This window comes from Lontra canadensis, unplaced genomic scaffold (assembly GCF_010015895.1).
Source record: "Lontra canadensis isolate GAN:19392208 unplaced genomic scaffold, GSC_riverotter_1.0 scaffold23, whole genome shotgun sequence".
NCBI lineage: Eukaryota > Metazoa > Chordata > Mammalia > Carnivora > Mustelidae > Lontra > Lontra canadensis.
In genome coordinates this window covers 11,794,854-11,815,022 of record NW_022631017.1, presented here as the reverse complement: position 1 = coordinate 11,815,022, position 20,169 = coordinate 11,794,854, and the positions used below count along the sequence as shown (strand labels likewise).

The following is a 20,169-nucleotide window of genomic DNA, read 5'->3' as shown; positions in this document are numbered from 1 at the left end:
ACCACAATTAAAACTTAAAAGACTCTGGGGTGCCTGGGTGGCTCAGTGGGTTAAAGCCTCTGCCTTTGGCTTGGGTTGTGATTCCAGGGTCCTGGGATCAAGCCCCTCATCAGGCTCTCTGCTCGGCGGGGATCCTGCTTACCCCAACTACCCTGCCCCAGCCGCCTTTCTGCCTACTTGTGATCTCTGTCCAATACATAAAAATTAAAAAAACAAAAACAAAAACTTAAGACTCTAAATCCCCGGAGTATTAAACCTTAAAAACTGTATCCAAGAATATTTCTCATCTACAGTCTCATATTGATTTGACAGAACTAAAAGAAACAAGAAAAACTTCCTTAGAACTAATTCTATACAACCTGCCTTTATTCAGCATAGTAAGTGAAGGCACGTTGGCTGGGGTCTCTATCCCTTATCAGCATTTCAGGTAACAGGCGATGTGGGCAGGACAGGGAAGAATGACAGTAGGAATATAGGGCGCCTGAGTGCTGCAGTCGGTTAGGGCCCGACTCTGGATATTTGGCTGGTGTTGTGATCTCAGGGTCATGGGATCAACCCCGAGTCAGGCTCTGCACTAGGCACACAGTCTGCTTAAGACTTGCTCTCCCTTTCCCTCTGCCTCTCCCCACTGTGCACTCTGTCTCTCTCCCTCTCTTTCTAAAATAAATAAATAAATCTTAAAAAAAAAAAAAGGAAAGAAAGTAGGGAGTACACGAAGCAATACCTTGTAGTCTAATGCGGGGAGGCATGCAGCACTTCAAATGTCACACTGAAAGGCCTGGCTTAGTCTGGAAATAACTAAGAGCTCCAAGGGCTTGTGTGTAAAGGAGTGATGCGAAGAGGTTTCTATTTTAAAATGACAGCCAGCAGTAAGGAGCTGATAGACTGGCAGGGAAAGTAACTGACAAAGACTGAAGCGAACTAAAAGCTCTCATAATGATTCAGATATGGAGTCCAGATCTGGAACAAGGGCTGGAAACCTAGAATGCAGTGAACAGAGGGACTACAAAGATGACTAACTGGCAGGAGGTGTCAAAGGAAAAATCTTAGACTTTCTTGTGTGGGAGGATAATGATGCCGCTAAACGAGATAGGGAAACACAGAGAAAGGACCACAAGAAGATAATGGGTTTTATTTGGGTCAATAAATAATTATTGCAATAACAGCAATTAGTTAAAATTAACAGCATGTTAAAAATCATATTACAAGTCTATAGTATCAGATGATATATATCAAGTTGTGTCTAAGCTCTCAGGAAGTGAAAAGATCTACTCTGACCCTGTTGGGGGGATGGGGGGAGCACTTATGTGGCTTCCAGCCTGCCTACTTCTCTGGGTTTCCAGAATATTTTGTGATATGCATCTTTGTTTGCAAGTGTATTGGAGGGATAAGGCTGTACTTACTGTTGGTATTTTCAGGAATATATGCTAATTAGTTGAAGTAGAGAAGAGTAAAAAGAATCAAAGATAACATCAATAACTCAACCATGGTTAGCTCTTTTTATGCCTCGAATATCAAACATCATCATACTTTCTGACTGTACTCTTTTGAATGATCACACCAGATTGAGCTAGAAGTCCAATGTGCTATCATACAATTTTCATGATCAAAACTGAGAAAATTCTCAAGAAATACCCTAAAAATGAGCTAGAAGTCCAATGTGCTATCATACAATGTGTGTTCTAGAGATGGCTGCTTCTGACTATATTTTAAATCTCAATTCAAACTAAGAAGTAGCCTGACTGCAAGTGTAAATTATTAAATTGCTTTCTGAACCTACCTGAGAGTAAAGTTATCAGAATCAACTCCTTGAACACAATCAGATTCTTCCATTAGAAAAAGTATTCAGAAAAAGCCTATCATGCAGAATTATCCACAGTAATGATTTATTGGGTCCAAGCCAATGAAGACCTTAAAGACACCCAAAATGGCAAGGATAGCCTGAAATGAGGCTTACAAGTGACAACCTCTGTGAGATGACACCAAGAAATTACTGTTAACTTTGTTAGATTCATGGTGGCATTGTAATTATACAAGGAAATGGCCATATTTTTAGAGATGTACACTTAAGTACATAGGATTGAAATGACAGATGTTTGAAATTTGCTTTAAAACACAACAGCAAGAAAAAATAAAATGGAACAAATTTAACAAAATCTTGATAATTACTGAATCTGAGGGCTGACTATGGGAGTTCACTTTATTAGTCTTTCTCTGTGTGTGTTTAGAAGTGTTCATAATGAAAAAGAAGAGCAGGCCCCTCCACTGGTTGGTCTCTGATCAAAGATCTTTTGACGAAGCCATTCTTCCACACAACTCCAATATTCCAGAGAAGAATTCTGGGAGAGAGACTGGCCACTTTCACACTTAGAGGCCACACCCAACCTCACCCCATTACTTTCCATGAGCTCTATTTATTTGCGTGTGAGCTCACTTCTCACAGAAGACAGTAAGATTTTTGGAAGGCAAAGTTCATATCTGAATCCTCCTCCTCCACGAAGAATAGTGTCTTGTACACAGCAACTTTATAAAATGTATGTCACCAAACGGCGGGTGGGGGGGAGGGATCACAGCGTGTAATAATGTGCAGACACATTCATGACTATGTGTAATTAGCCCCCTTTGCTAATATTAAATTCACCTCACAGCACAGCTTGGTTCAGAGGCTGCAGGGATAGGAGAAAAGGGCCAGTGAATTCTACAAGAGCTGACCAGACAATATTTCTCATTTCTGTTGATGAAAAATTAAAAATGAGGAAAAATAGTACAGAAATAATCACTGTCATTTTCATGATCAAAACTGAGAAAATTCTCAAGAAATACCCTAAAAATGAATTTAACACAGATTTTTTTAAAAAACTCAACAAACTGGGGTTCCTGGGTGGTGCAGTAGATTAAGTGTCTGACTCTTGGTTTTGATCTCAAGGTCATGAGATCATGCTGGGGTCAGTTCCCCGCTTGGAGCTGAATCTGCTTGTCCTTCTTCCTCTGCCCCTCCCCACTGCTCTCTTAAAAAGAAAAAATCTCAACAAATTACTTTAGTTTGACTGATGTATCTAGTCAGTGAATAACATTCAAAGGTCAAGACTTACTCATCTCTGGGACTTAAATAAAACTGACACTTGCTCACTAATAATCATCACATATTGCAACTCAGTATCAGATCAGACCAAACACAGACACAAGAAAACCTGGGTAAAAATACCTAAAAGGAGGGTGCCTGGATGGCTCAGTTTGTTAAGAAACTGCCTTCGGCTCAGGTCATGATCCTGAAGTCCAGGGATCGAGTCCCACATTGGGCTCCCAGCTCTACAGGGAGTCTGCTTCTCTCTCTGACCTTCTCCCCTCTCATGCTGTCTCTCAAAGAAATAAAATCTTTAAAAAAAACAAAAACAAAAACCTAAAAGGAGTAGCAGACAGTGCTGGTTCTCAGTGGGTAAAATGTAGGAAAGTTTTTATTTGATTTGGGGGCTGGAAAGGAGGGAAGCATACCATTACTTCCTATTAAATTGGATTTTTGTGGCTTTAATTAATCCACCGAAATAGTATTCATGAAGAACAGAAACAACACAGAATATTTTATAAGAAAAAAATGTCAGCTTCCTCAGTTTTGATTTCAGATTGCTATAAATTATTTTTTGTATGAATAATTTGGCAAACATCAATATTTACTGGATACCTAGGATCACATAAGAGAGAGAACAGAAGAATTGCTATAACTAGATAACCTTACCATCAGAGGCAAAACAAAGATTTAATAAAGAAGATGAACTTGCACTCCTGAGTGGGTTCAGTTTATAGTCTACCAGTAGCATTACCAGGAGACCATCAAACAGACACCGGACTTAGGGGGTTTAATTGTTTATAAATAGATCAGTAGAACTTGCTGTAATGTTTCTAAACTCACTGAATGTTCTCATATTCTATTTCTACACAGGAAACCATTCCTAAATGATTTTTCTTCTTTCTTCTACCTCTAGGCTTTGGCTTCATCTCCCCTGTCATTAAGTACTTTGTTTCAAATATAACCTAGTGTTCTACTATAAATGGAACAATGCAAAAGGTGTATATGTGTGGAAGAAATATTAGAGATTTTAAAGGCATCCAGACAAAGCATATATATTGAAAATTTATACAACCTAATCTCAAAATTTACTAGCCCAATACTTATTTCAAACCACTCATCACATATTAGTGATTTACTCATAATAAAATGTTTATCATTGATTGTCTCATATTATTTAGACTCTGCTTGTTTATCAAGGTTCTATGACATTTCCACCCATAACATGAAAAAGCCTGAAAATCCATTTCTTACAGGCTTGGGTTTTTTCCTTTTTTTTTTTTTTTTTTTAAGTAGGCAATGCGGGGCTTGAACTCAGAACCCTAAGATCAAGACCTGAGCTGAAATCAAGGGTCAGACACAATCAGCTGAGCCACCCAGGTGCCCCATCTAACAATTTTTTTTCTTTTTTTTTTCAGATTTTATTTATTTATTTGACACAGAGAGAGGGCACACAAGCAGGGGGAGTGGGAGAGGCAGAAGGAGGCTTCCCGCTGAGCTGGGAGCCCAAGCCAGGTTCGATCCCAAGACCCTGGAATCATGACCTGAGCCAAAGGCAGACACTTAAGGACTGAGCCACCCAGGTGCCACCATGATGTAACACTTATTAATAACATAAATAAAACCATATGTCATATTGTTCCTAGATAATGTGATAATATATTAATAATGAACCATAAGGCAGAGCCAGTAGGATTAAAAACCAACTATTATTAAATAAAACAAGGTTCAGTTAGTTGAGCATCCAACTCTGGGTTTCGGCTCAGGTCATGATCTCACAGTCATGGGACTGAGCCCACATCAGGCTCTGCGCTCAGCGCAGAGTTGGCTTCAGATTATCTCTCCTCCCTACAGCTCGCACGCATGTTCGTTCTTTCTCTCTCAAATAAATAAATAAAAGCTTTTTTAAATAAATAGATAAATTGGGGTGCCTGGTTGACTCAGTTGGTTCAGCACCTGGCCCTTGGTCTCGATTCAGGTCATTATATCAGGTTCTTGAGATAAAGCTCTACATCCGACTCCATGCTAAACAGAGTATGATTCTTGCCCCCTCTCTCTGGCCCTCTCTCTCTGCTCATGTGTGTGTGCTCTCTAAAATAAAAATAAATCTTTAAATAAATAAAACAAGTAACTTAATCAGAACTCAGAGTATTTGTTTTGTAACTACAACACCAGAAACTCTGATTTCAATAGAGTGGTTGTATTAAAAAGAGCTATCTAGTATTGAAAAGAAGGGGCACCTGTACCCCAATGTTTATAGCAGCAATGGCCATGGTCGCCAAACTGTGGAAAGAACCAAGATGCCCTTCAACGGACGAATGGATAAGGAAGATGTGGTCCATATACACTATGGAGTATTGTGCCTCCATCAGAAAGGATGAATACCCAACTTTTCTATCAACATGGATGGGACTGGAAGAGATTACACTGAGTGAAATAAGTCAAGCAGAGAGAGTCAATTATCATATGGTTTCACTTATTTGCAGAGCATAACAAATAACATGGAGGACATGGGGAGATGGAGAGGAGAAGGAAGTTGAGCGAAATTGGAGGGGGAGACAAATCATGAAAGACTATGGACTCTGAAAAAAAACCTGAGGGTTTTGAAGGGGCAGGGGGGTGGGAGGTTAGGGGAGCCAGGTGGTGGGTATTATGGAGGGCACGCATTGCATGGAGCACTGGGTGTGGTGCAAAAACAATGAATTCTGTTACGTTGAAAAGAAATTAAAAAAAAAAAAAAAGAGCTATCTATCTCCACTAGCATGCCTACAGATATATTGTGCAAATTTATTTTTGAATTCCCCATCATCCTAACATAGGGCACTTACAGGCACTTGTCTATTTCAATAAGCAGCAGCTAGCTATACAATATTTTGCTATTCTGCATACAGCTCTGCATATTTAAAATCTAATCATGAGTTACATCCTCTTGAAGAATGTGCCTGTAAAAGCCCTTATCAAAATATTAGCATATCAAATCTAGCAACATAAAAAAGAATAATACATTATGATCAAGACAGTTTTACCCCAGGAATGCAAGGTTAGTTTAACATGCAAAAACACAGTCCATGTAATTCATCACATTTTTTTAAAGGTTTTATTTATTTATTTGTCAGAGAAAGAGAGACTGTGAGAGAGGGAATACAAGCAGGGGAAGCGGGAGAGGGAGAAGCAGGCTTCCCACAGAGCAGGGAACCCAATGCAGGGCTCGTTCCCACAATGCTGGGATCATGACCTGAGCCGAAGGCAGACACCCAATGACTGTGCCACCCAGGCACCCCTGTAATTCATCATATTGATAGAATAAACAATGATGCAGAAAAGGGGATGCAGAAAAATTATTTGACAAAATTCAACATCCACTCTAGTTAAAAACTATCAGCCAACTAGGAACATAAGAAAACTTCCCCAACCTACAAAGGGCATCCTTGAAAAACCTACAGGTAACATCACAACAAACAGTGAAATACTGAGTGCTTTCACCCTTCAATCAGAAAGAAAACGAAGCTCTCTAGTCTCAACCACTTAGATTCAACATTGTACCTGATATCCTAGCCAATTCAATAAGGCAAGAAAAAGAAAGAAAAGGTGTCTCTTAATCTCACAGAACAAACTGAGGGTTGCCGGGGGCAGGGTGTTGGGCTATGGACACTGGGGAGGGTATGTGCTATGGTGAGTGCTGTGTAGTGTGTAAGGCTGACAATTCACAGATCTGTGCCCCTGGGGTTAATAATACATTATACGTTACTTAGAAAGAAAGAAAGAAAGAAAGAAAGGGAGGGAGGAAGGAAGAAAGAAAGAAAGAAGGAAAGAAAGGAAGGAAGGAAGAAAGAAAGGAAGAAAAAGAAAGAAAAGGTGTATAGATTGGAAAAGAAGAAGTAAAACTCTCTATTTGAATATGACGTGATTGTTTACACAGAGTATCCAAAGGAATCTACCAAAAAAGTTAGTAGAATAAATAAATTAGCAAGTTATAGGATTTAAGGTCAGTATACAAAATTCAGTTCTATTTCCATATACTAGAAGCAAATAATTGGAAAAAGATTTTTAAATGTCCACTTAAAGCAGCATCAAAAAACCCCCAAAATACTAGCAACAGAAGAAAAAAATAACATGTAAGACCCCTACACTAAACACTACAAAACACTGATGAGAAAAATTAAAGACTTAAGAGAATGGAAAAATATCGCATGTCCATGCATCAAAGATTCAATACTGTTAAGATATCAGTTCTCCCCCAAACTGGTCTATATATTCAATTATAATCATAATCCCATCAAGCTTTCCTCTAGAAATTGACAAGCTGATTCTAAAATTTATATAAAAATACAAAGAACCTAGAATATCCAAAATAATCTTGGGGGGAAAAAAACCCAAAACAATTAAATTTAAGACTTACACTAACTAGATGACTTCAAAACTTACCACGATACTATAGTAATGAAGTGTGATACTGGCATAGGGACAAAAAGATCAGTGAAAGAGAATAGAAAACCCAGAAATCGGGGCACCTAGTTGGTTCAGTCAATAGAGCATGTGACTCTTGATCTACGGGTAGTAGGTTCAAGCCCCACAATGGATGTAGAGATTACCTAAAAAAGTCTTTAAAAAAAGAAAAAAGAAAACCCAGAAATACACACACATTACATGATATTTGATTTCTGACAAAAGTGCCAAAGAACCTAATGGGGAAAGGAAATCTTTGCAACAAAGGGTGCTAAAACAACCAGATATTCATAACAAAAAAAAAAATAAATAAAGCTCAACCCCCATCTCACACACTTATTAATTCAAGATGGATCATAGAACTAAATGTAAAAACTAAATTATAAACTTTCCCGAAGAAGATACAGAAGAATATCTTTATGACTTGGGGGCAGAAAAGTTTTACTATAAAAAAAAAAATTGCCAAATTAGATTTCTAATTTAAAAACTGAATTTAGGGGCGCCTGGGTGGCTCAGTGGGTTAAAGCCACTGCCTTCGGATCAGGTCATGATCTCAGGGTCCTGGGATCGAGGCCCGCATCAGGCTCTCTGCTCCACAGGGAGCCTGCTTCCTCCCCTCTCTCTCTCTGCCTGCCTCTCTGCCTACTTGTGATCTCTCTCTCTCTCTGTCAAATAAATAAAATCTTTAAAAATAAATAAATAAATGAATAAATAAAATAAAAACTGAATTTAAAATTTCTGCTCATCTGAAGACACTGTAAAGGTAATGAACAGGAGGGGCACCTGGATGACTCGTAGGTTAAGCCTTCTACTCTTGACTTCGGCTCAGGTCATGACCTCAGAGTTGTGAGACTGAGCCCTGTGTTGGGCTCCAAGCTCAGCACAGAGTCTTCTCAAGATTCTTTCCCCTTCCCCTCCTCTCTTCCCCTCAGCACGTGCCTGCGCTCTCTCTCTCTCATGCATGCTCTCTCACTCTCTCTCTCAAATAAATAAAATCTTAAAAAAAGGGTGGGGGGGACACAGACATTTCGTTAGCAAAAATGTAAAGCAATTGAAAGTATCACACAAGGCTCATGATATTCTGGAAAAAGGTCTAGCAGTTTCTTATAAAACTAAACATACACTTATGTACACTTATGATCCAGTAATTCCACTCCTAAATATTTACCCAAGAATTGACATCAAATGCTCACAAAAAGATCTGTACACAAATGTTCATAGAAGCTCATTCAAAACAGCCCAAAACTCAAAAAAGCCCAGATGTTTATCAACAGAAGAATGTAAAAACAGAGGTATAGTTAGAAAACAGAATGGTACTCAGCAATATAAAAGAACAAAGTATTGATACAATAGCAACATGGATGAACCTTGAAAACATCAGGCTGAGTGAAAGATGCCTTACTCAAGTGAGTACTTACTATATGAATCTGTTTACATGCTTCATTTATATGGAACAGGCAAGACTAATCCATGATAGAAACAAAATTCCAACAGTGGTTGCCTGAGTTTGGAGGAATGTCTCCAGAAATCAAAGAACTTTCTGGAATGATGGTAATGGTCTAAGTCTTGATAGGAGTTTAAGTTCTACAGGTATATACATTTGTCAAAACTCATTGACTAGTACCCTTCAGATTGTGCATTTCAGATGGAACCCCACACTATGTGTAGAAATTACTTAAAAAAAAAAAAAAAAAAAAAAAAGGATGGGGCGCCTGGGTGGCTCAGTGGGTTAAAGCCTCTGCCTTCAGCTCAGGTCATGATCCCAGGCTCCTGGGATCAAGTCCCGCATTGGGCTCTCTGCTCACCGGGGAGCCTGCTTTCCTCCCACTCTCTCTGCCTGCCTCTCTGCCCACCTGTGATTTCTCTCTATCAAATAAATAAATTAAAAAAAAGGGGGGGGCGCCTAGGTGGCTCAGTTGTTAAGCCTCTGCCTTTGCTCAGGTCATGATCTCAGGGTCCTAGGATCAAGCCCTGCATCAGGCTCCCTGCTCAGCAGCAGTCTGCTTCTCCCTCTCCTTCTGTGCTCTTTCTCGCTCTCTCTCAAATAAATAAATAAAACCTTTACCAAAAAAAAAAAAAGGAAAAAACACAACCAGAGGAAGATTGTGCATTTCACCATATGCAAAATTCACACTCTTAAAAAAAAAATATATATATATATACAGATATATATATAGAGAGAGAGAGAGAGATACAGATATATATATAAATAGAGCGAGTGAGCGCAGACATATACAGAAGTAAAACATACTGACACCTCCAACATATTTTGTATGTGTGTGTGTGTTTTAAGATTTTATTTATTTATTTGACAGAGAGAGATGGGAGAGAGGGAATACAAGCAAGAGGAGCAGGAGAGGGAGAAGCAGGCAGAGGCTTAACAAGTGAGCCACTCAGGTGCCCCACCAATATACTTTGAAGCATAGCAAAAAATTAAGATGCTTTAATGAATGGATAGAGAGATGGATAGATGAATACATAATACAATAATGAATGACAATTACACAATCTAGATGATGTATATAAGGGTATTCAGCATATTAATCCAATTTTTCTGCACTTTTGAATATTTTCATAATAAAATATTGGGAATAAAATTTCAATTACGAATTACTACATGAATAGTGTACACTGGATCAATAACAACAGGTGCCAAGTGATTAAGTGATTACTCTGTGAGAAACACTATGGTGGTGACTCACATTCATTATGTATAATCCCCAGAGCCAATCTTGCAAGGAAAGTATTATTCCCATTTTCCAGATAGGAAACTGATACACAAAAAGACTAAGAAACTGGGGGGCGCCTGGGGGGGCTCAGTGGGTTAAGCCTCTGCCTTCGGCTCAGGTCATAATCTCAGGGTTCTGGGATCCAGCCCCGCATTGGACACTCTGCTCAGCATGGAGCCTGCTTCCCCCTCCCTCTCTCTCTGCCTGCCTCTCTGCCTACTTGTGATCTCTCTCCCTCTCTGTCAAATAAATAAATAAAAAGTCTTTAAAAAAAAAAAAAAAAGACTAAGAAACTTATTCCAGACACCGACAGCTACTAAATGATAAAGGCAGGATTCTAAACCCAGGTCTGATTCCGTAAGGGCTGCTCTTTCCATTACATCATTCTGCCTTAACAATGAATCCAAGGATGTGGCCCAATTAATTTTTTTATACTACTGAGGAATTCTGTGGGGTTTTTCCCCCTAAGAATTAATTTTAAGTAACCTCTGCACCCAATGTAGGGCTCACACTCACAACCCCAAGATCAAGAGTTGCATGCTCTACCAACTGAGCCGGCCAGGGACCCCTGTGCTATTGACTGGTAATAGAAAGAAGTGTGTGAATAGCAAGGGCTTTGGAATCAATGACACCGTGCTTCCTTTGTAATGGGATAGGCTATTACATGGCTGCTGCTATTCTTACCTCCTTTCAATGATATTATGAATGTGTCTTATGATACTAGACACAAATGCCAAAACCATGACACAATTATCTCAAACACAGCTCTTTACCTCATTTCTCGTTCTTCATGTTGAGCGATAAGGTTGCTATAAAAATTCTCCAGTGTCACTTTGGTCATGGTCACCCTTTCCTTTGTGTGATTACTCATGGAGGAGCAAGGTGTTGAGCCTGTCATTGCCATGGCCGCTAGAAACAAAGAAAGAGGTATTAGTTTTGGAGTTAGAATCCACCAATTATGCACTCTCCTAACTTACTGGTAGGAAAGTAAATTGGTACAAGTTTTCTGGAGGACAAACATATAATATACAACAAAAGCCAGACAAACAGAATACTTGGTGAAAATAAGTATATAGTAATGTCCTATGACCCAGAAATACCACCTTTAGGTATAAGGCCTAAAGAAATTGTCTCACAGGCTCTTAAGAAATGTACAAACTTGTGCATTACAGGGGATGTTTATTATGCCATCATTTGTGTTATAGTAAGCTGAAGCTAATTCAGTAAGAAAATAAAGAAAATGCTGTGGGTGCATATAAAGAAATAATATGCAGCGGTGAAAAGCAAATCTATTTGTATCTAAAAGTGACATGAATATATCTTTAAAACATATGTTATAATTTTATTTATTTATTCATTCATTTATTTATTTATTTATTTATTCAACAGAGAGAGACAGCAAGAGAGGGAACACAAGCAGGGGGAGTGGGAGAGGGAGAAGCAGGCTTCCTGCCAAGCAGGGAGCCTAATGCGGGGCTCAATCCCTGCACCCTGGGATCATGACCTGAGCCGAAAACAGGCGCTTAAGGACTGAGCTACCCAGGTGCCACTTTATGCTGTAATTTTTAAAAGGAAGAGAACAAGATCACAATACCATAAGCGCAAATTAAGAATATATAATACAGACACAGTTTAATTCTTTGTCATCCAAGAATCTACATTGGAGAAATCAAAGACCCATAAGGATTCATACACAGGGGGTTCAAAGTAGCACTTTGAACTTGAATATCCAACAATAGGAATGAAAAGTCCTATAGTTAAATAATGAACAATTAAAATATGTTCAAATGTTGAACATCAGGGAAAATGTTTCCAATCCAAGTGGAAACAGGTTACAAAACAGTATACCATGATCTCAGTTTTATTTATGTGTTTACTAGAGGTGCACAGAATTATTTGAAATATGTATCAAAAGATTACTAATGGCATAACTCCGGCAATAAGAATGCAATAGATCATCTTACTCTTGTTTGGGCTTTTCCACATTTTATGTATTTTCTTCAATGAGCATGTACTATTACTTTTAAATTACCAATAATTTTTAAAGACTATTTTTAAGTAATCTCTTCCCCCAATGTGGGGCTCGAACCTACAAACTTGTGATCTCTGTCAAATAAATAAATAAAATCTTTTTAAAATTTATTTATTTATTTATTTGACAGAGAACACAACAAGGCAGAAAGGCAGGCAGTAAGAGAGAGGGAGAAGCAGGCTCCCTGCAGAGCAAAGAGCCCAATGTGGAACTCGATCCCAGGACCCTGAGATCACGACCCAAGCTGAAGGCAGAGGCTCAACCCACGGAGCCACCCAGGTGCCCCCTGAATCATAATTTTAGTGATGGAAGGTATCTTAAAAACAAAAACCCTAACTTCCTCGTTTTACATATGAGAAACTGATATCAACAATGTCTAAATAGCTTATAGAACATTTTTTTTCCCGAATTTAAATCTCATTTTCGCCCAGATATTTTTGCCAGCCCATATTGTCACACTTGGCCAGACCATTCACCAATCTGGACTTGCTCCAGAATTGGCAATAATGCTCAATATTTTACCCTTATCATGCCTTCCTCCAACATGACCAGCCTCTAAGTCTGTCCTTTTGTCCCAATACAAAGCTGAGAAAAAATCAGAAGGGGCCAAGAGCCATTTTCAAAGATAGTACACTTTATGAAAGTTTCCTTAAGGTTCTCACATTAATATTTAGCAGCTTTTTAAATTGTCTCATAGATTAAGGCTATTAAGGAATGTGCAAACACTTATTATTACTAAGACAAACAACATTAAGCAATTTTATTAAAAGATACTCAGGGGAAAATCATGTAAAATAATCCTTTCAGAGCAAAGAGATTCAAAATAAAGGCTCTACTTCAAGTATTTTCATTCATGAAATGCCAAAATTATCAGTAATAACAAATTCAAGAAAGTGAACTCAGCTCTACCTTACTATATTATTTGTTACAATGTTATTTTTTATGGGGAAGTTTCTGCCAATACCAAAACAAACCCAAATATTTTTAGGCTATCAGAATTGTTTAAAGACCTCTGTTTTATGATGCTTGGGTGTGGTTCCTTATTTGTCAGCCTGTACCCCCTCCACCCACAATGAAAACCACATGCACTCTAAGTCTGGTGAAATTTTCAAACCAGATTTAAAAACAAGTCTGAAGCAAGGGAGTGCTCTGTACTCCTCCCTTGTCTGAACATTTCTAGAGACCTTTTTATATATACATATTATGTGGTTACATTTTAACAACTGACATTATTCAACATAAAAATACAACTAAAGTATTTAAGCCTAAGACAACCAGTGCCTTTCATATCATAGGTGGTTAATAACAGTAAGTTGAGCAAGTTAATGATTTTTTAGTTGTCAACAAAACTAAAGAACAAAATTACATTTAGGTTGGTTAAGTACATAAATATGAGGTGGAGAAACTTTTTACTCATTTAACTCACTGGCATGGCTTTCTAAGCTTTTAAAAAGATCAACAGGAGATTAAGTGTACTCAAAGATGCTCATATAACAGATGAACAGATTTCCTAGCAGAATGATTTTCAACCTTCACATACAGTCTCTAATGTAATGGCAAAGGTTACACTATCCTTCCCTTTGACCTTTCTTCAAAACCTTCTCCTCCTTCCCCTCCTCCACTCATAAAAGGATTATCCTATTCTAATAACCTTTCATCAAAAGATACAATTACTATTGCCCTATAGTAATTTATAGCTTTACTGGGTCAACCAAGTACTTTTTATAAGAGGGCTTTCCCTCACACTTTTGAGAATTCAAGCCTTCATGCCCTGACCCACAGGCCATCAGAGGTCCCTTCCCTGTTTGTTTCATTCTCCATCTCTGCAGAATTAGGGAATAGGTAGGTAAGAAATTCTTAAAAGTTTTAAAAATTTAAGAAAAGAATGTGGTCTTCAAAAATTAGGGGTAGGTACTGCAAACTTATATAAAAGTAGATCAAGGGGCGCCTGGGTGGCTCAGTGGGTTAAGCCGCTGCCTTCTGCTCGGGTCATGATCTCAGGGTCCTGGGATCGAGTTCCGCATCGGGCTCTGCTCAGCAGGGAGCTTGCTTCCCTCTCTCTCTCTGCCTGCCTCTCTGTCTACTTGTGATCTCTCTGTCAAATAAATAAATAAAATCTTAAAAAAAAAAAAAGTAGATCAAATGATGGGGCGCCTGGGTGGCTCAGTAGGTTAAAGCCTCTGCCTTCGGCTCGGGTCATGATTCCAGGGTCCTTAAATAGAGCCCCTTGTTGGGCTCTCTGCTCATCAGAGAGCCGCTTCCTCCTCTCTCTCTCTGCCTGCCTCTCTGCCTACTTGTGATCTCTATCTGTCAAATAAATAAATAAAATCTTAAAACAAAAAAGTAGATCAAATGAAAACAATTTTTTATTCAACCTAGATGGTTATCCTTGGTTGACTGACTTTACAACGGTACTGTTATCTCTATGAATACCCCTTCCCTCACCAATTCTTTATTTCTTTGTGACTGACAATCCAGTATCTTCCATTTGGGCAAGTGAACACAGATACGAGTCCTTAAGAATCACGTATCTTAATTTCTCCTCCTGAACTGTAAGCCACAGGAAAACAAGCACCTGTCTTAGACTACTTTTAATATCCTTCTCCATCTCATGCACAATGCTATGCACTTAGTAAGCACCTTATGAAAGATTTACTGAGAGCTAAGGATTACTAGGAGCTAAGAATATATGTATGTATCGTGGGGATAGAGCTGGGAGGTGAAGTTGTTTTCCATACAAAGTTGGAGAACAGAGCTCTGGTCCTGTTAAGAGTGGAGCCTGTAATCGTGGTGTTTGTTTTATGTTCAGGGAAATGACATCTACTGCCTGGCTAAGTCTAATTTAGAGCCAAGGTGAATTGAAAGGGAGAGGAAGCACAAGGTTTACCTCACTTCAACCTTCCTCTGTACATTTCAAAAACAAGTTTCTCTTTGTGCCTTTTAGTCAATTCAAAATGCAAACTGGGAGATGTGATCTCTCCACACTAGCTGCTTCTACACACTTCTGACAGACTTTCCTCTAAGTCCTTATCGACTTTCCTTTTCCACTCTCTTCTTGAAAAAAAAAAAAAAATCGTCACTCGATTTTCCTGTAATTTTAAGATTATTTGAAGCCCAGTACCCTAAGACTAACCATGGGGAAGGGGGCAGACTCAAAGGAACCACACCCCAAAACGAGCTTTGCACATCTCTGCCTCACACAACAGCTCTCAGGTTCTCAGACCCCAGAAAAAAAGAAAGAGGTGGAAATTGGTAATGACTGAGATCCCAGAGGGGACTTGAGCGGACGCGGCGAGAAGACAAAGCTGGCAACATGGGAAAGAGAAGAGAGCCTGGCTCCCCGCCCCAACAGCACAAAAAGAAAGAATGGGGTGGGGAGCCTGAGACTGGGAGAAATGTGGCAAGGACCAACAGGGGAGCCTCTGCAAACCGGGAGAAGAGGGGAGGCTGTCAGTAGGCTGAGGAGAGCGGCCGCGGGACCGTCAGGACAGGGCTGGTAAGAGGAAGCCGGCGGGAAGGGAGAACCCCAAAAAGAGTCGGGCGGAGATGAGGGGGAGAGCCTGGGATGGACTGAAGACAGCGGCAGCAAGACACTCACCAGAGCCCCGTGGGTGGAAGAGCTGGGGGCGGCGGACAGCCGCAGACGCCCGCCCGGCCAGCGACCTCTCTCGACCGGCGGACAGGCGGAGCCCCAGTGGCAGCAGCCGGCGGACTAGAGGAGAGGTGGGGACGCGTTAGGGTCTCTGAGGTAGGGTCGGAGGGGCGGGTGCGGGTAAGTACAACAGGAAGCGCACCAACTGCCGGAAAAGACGGCAGCGCGAAGGGGCCAAGGCAGCCGAGTCCCCCGCCGCGTAGAGGGGCTGGCGCGGCAGCCAGGGGCCAAGACTGCGCAAGCGTGACTGCCCAGCGACGCGGCGGGGATTTTAGGCCTGCGCGTGCGCGGCCGGGCCGCACCCACTCTCCCCGCCTTACCTGAACAGGAGAGGCCATGAGGAGGGCAGAAGCGGGCCATGTGGAGCGGTCTTGGTGCGGCTAGGCTGGGCTCAGGGAAGGTGCCCATTGTTTTCTGGTTTCTTTGTGTTTGCTTTATTTGGAAATAATTATAGACTCACAGAAAGCTGCAAAGTTGATACAAGGAAGTCCCCTGTACCCATCACCCACCCAGCTTCCCTCACCGTCTTACATAACCACACTACATTAGCAAATCCAGGAAATTGACATTGACACAATACAACTAACCAGACCAATACGACTGACTAGATTACAGACCTTACCCAGATTTAACCAGTTTGCCATGCACTCATTTGTGCCTCTGTGTGAGTTGGTGTGCTCTCACTCATCTACAGCTCTATGAAATTTTATCACTTATATCGTCGTCCTCCCTGATTTTTTATTATTGTAGCAATAAGACGGCTGGAGCCCTTGGTCCCATCTTACTCTTCCTCAGTTTAAGGACTAACACACCTTACTTGGGATCTGGAGAGCTCTCCTAATATCAGGCCATCAGGAGGGCATCCCAGTGTGCACAGAAGAAGCTGCTTTTAAAAGCTATGCAACCCCTTAGTCTGTACCACCCTGGAGTAAAGAGGTCCCAAGCCTTTGGACGCTCATTCTTTCCTTGAGAATGGAGCACAGTGCTCTTGACCAGAATGTGTCAGACTCCTGTAAACAAAGATGAGTAAGATATATGGTGACTGCCTGCCTTCAAAAAGACATGTAAGGAGCAAAATGTGCAAGTCATTTATTAGGGTGTTTTGTGCTAGTTTGGTGCCTCTCTCTTGAGTAACTGTAAGACTATAGAGCTTGGTTTTACCCTTCAAGCTTGGGGTCCTGGGGTTTGTTTCTTTAATGGTCTTAAAAACATAGGCATTCCTTGACTGCTTTCATCTTCCTAGACTTCAAAGCTCAGTTTCCTTTTGTCTCACCTCATACAAAAACCACTTCAGCCTTCATTCTCTCTGCCCAAAGGCCCTTCTCCCCCAATGCCTTTTGTTAAAGTCCTACCTGTCCTTAATGACTTAATAACAGTGCAAGATGTTTGCATAGTGCTTTTCAGTTTAGAAAGCCCATTCACTTAGTTAATCTAGTTCATCCCTACAAGTCTTTGGCAGGTCACGCAGGATGAGTTTTTACACATAACGTAACTAACGCTCAGAGAAGCAAAGTGACTTGCCTGAATTGTCACAGCTAGTAAAGCAAACAGCAAAGAGGGGAGTCCCATTTTCTGGTTGCAAATCCAATGTTCTTTCTGCTTTCCCCTTTCCCCAGCTGAAACCTTATCTTTTCCTTGGAGACTTCCCAATTTCACAAGAAGCATCTCATCCTCTATTCTGTATTGTTCTATATTAATTTATCTGTACCCTAATTCTAATAAACACTAAGGTTTTCCTCAAAACAGCTCAGCCAGAATATGCTGCTCTTCTCTGGTAGACTCCCTTGTGGCCAGGAAGTAGGCACAAAACCTAAATGGGCACCAGTCACTTATACCCACCTCAGACTGTGAGTTGGAAGAAGTGAGCGTGATCTGACCCTACACCCGTGGGACTGGGCTTCATTTGCTTCCCTCTGCTACTGGTGTTGTTGGATCCTGTCATTATTATAAATGCTGATCTTTTGTTCATCATGCATCTTTTGCATTAATTTTTATTTTTTAAACACTGCATTAAAATGTTATTTTGTTTACTGAGTCTTTTGCCACCCTCATAAATCTTATGTAGTATGTAGACATCTTTATATAGACACTCCAAGGGAAGTGTCTTGCTCTCCTCACCCTACTCCAGACCCTGGAAAGATCACTCTGAATCCATTCTGGTCAGAGTGTAGCTGCTCCATATAGCTTGTAGAAACCTTCATAGAGGTCTCAAACCAGAACTGTGACACATGGCCACCCTTCTGGGGAGAGCAAATACTCAGCTTTTTAAATATTCTGTAATGGAGGCAAGCAAAAAAGAAAGGGAGTGAAAATGGTTATTGGGTGACCCCGCCAACAATGTTTGCCATGGAGTATATATTACTTTGCTGTTCTCTTTTAATCTAACTCTCTAATCTAAATGGAGAATGCCATATTGCAGGATTTTTGTTTGTTTGTTTGTTTTCTTTAGTAATCTCTATACCCAACATGGGGCTTGAACTCAAGACCCCAAGATCAAAAATCACATGCTCCTCCAACTGAGCCATCTAGGACCCTTATCAATTGACTTCTGGTTAATGGTAACACGAAACAGAGTCAATCCCTTTGTATTTTCTATTCTGTATTATCTCTGTCCTCATATAATTATAACTATAATATAATTCACCTAATCAAGATTCTCAGCTTGGTGGGGCTTTTTTGTGTGTTTGTGTCCTTTTTTGCCACAAAGTATGTGTTCTTTTCATTAATCATACAAATAATTTGCTGTACTATCCCAGGGCAAACTGGAGAATTTGGCAGTCCAATTAGGGGTCTCCTGAGAGATCCACAGGCCAGTAGCATTGGCACAGAGTGCCCAGGTTCACAGTGCAGCTTGTCACTCACTTGAGTCCATCTTGCAGGTGGCTCTTTGTCCATGTCGTGACTGGAGTGTCTCAAAGATGACGGGGCTGGGGAATCCTCCAAGTTCTTAGGAAATTTCATGCCACTTCTCCTGCTCAGTGGTCTCTTGGGTTGACAGGGTATTCTGGTCTCTGTTTTCTTCTGCTTGGCCTTATGGAAGCTGGGGATTTTCCCCATAGCCAGCTTGTCTGCCATTTTTTTAGAGCCATCGGTGGAGTCCCCCTTCAAGCCCTGTGCCTCGTGTACCCACTTCTGTTGCTGCAGCAAGAGACCTCCATTTTGGGGTTTGGTTTGTTTTGTTTTAAGATTTTATTTTTAAGTAATCACTACACCTAAAGTGGGGGGGGCCTCGAACTTACAACCCCCAGATCTAGAGTCGCACACCCCACCAACTGAGACAACAAGGCACCCCCCCAAGATTCTCCATTTTATAACAGATAATCTTTTAAAAACTGTTGGAAAACCAACAACCTTAGAGTATACTAAGTTATCCTTCATCCCCATGGGACTTGAGTTATTTGGTCAGAATATTAGTACTTTTTTTCCTAAGATTATTTATTCATTTATTTATTTGAGAGAGAGGGAGAAAGAGAATGAGAGCACAAGCAGGGAGAGCGGGAGAGGGAGAAGCAGACTCCCCACTGAGCAGGGACCTAGACACAGGGCTCCATCCCAGGACCCTGAGATCATGACCCAAGCAGAAGGCAGACACCTAACCAACTGAGCCACCCAGGTGCCCCACACTTTTTTTTTTTTTTTTTTTTTTTACCCAAGTTCTATGCTCAAAGCGGGGCTTCAAACTTACAACACCAAGATCAAAAGTTGCATCCTGGATGCCTGAATGGCTCAGTTGGTTAAGTGACTGCCTTCAGCTCAGGTCATGATCCTGGCGTCCCAGGATGGAGTCCTGCATCAGGTTCCTGGATCCAGAGGGAGTCTCCTTCTTCCTCTGACCTTCTCTCCTCTCATGCTCTCTCTCTCTCAAATAAGAAAAAGACAGATTTGCATGCTCTGCCAACTGAGCCAGCCAGGTGCTGCAAATATTAACTCTTTTGTCATGTTGCTCTTTCCCCCAGTTTCAGACCCACTAACCTTTTCCTTCTCTTTAAACATTGCCGCAGGGGTGCCTGGGTGGCTCAGTTGGTTGAGCAACTCTTGATTTCAGTTCATGTCAGGATCTCAGGTCAGGATCTGAGGATCAGGAGATGAGCCCTGCCTCAGGCTCCATAAAGCAGGGAGTCTGCTTGAGATTTTCTCTCTCTCCTTTCCCCTTTGCCCCTCCCCCAACCTGAGTGAGAGCAAGCCCACTCTCTCTCTCTCTCTCTCAGTGTCCAAAATAAGTAAATAAATATATCTTTAAGAAAAA

At 40.7% G+C, this 20,169-nt stretch overlaps 1 protein-coding gene across 1 annotated transcript in view; it reads right to left on the bottom strand.

The window, feature by feature from the left end:
- STK38 (serine/threonine kinase 38) overlaps positions 1-16,158 on the bottom strand; it is a 40,977-nt gene extending 24,819 nt beyond the window's left edge. Inside the window, 2 exon segments of the mRNA XM_032862362.1 lie at positions 11,013-11,148; positions 15,870-16,158. Coding sequence (XP_032718253.1) covers positions 11,013-11,143 — 131 coding nt within the window. The 5' untranslated portion in view covers positions 11,144-11,148; positions 15,870-16,158.
- Positions 16,159-20,169: the final 4,011 nt, after the last annotated feature.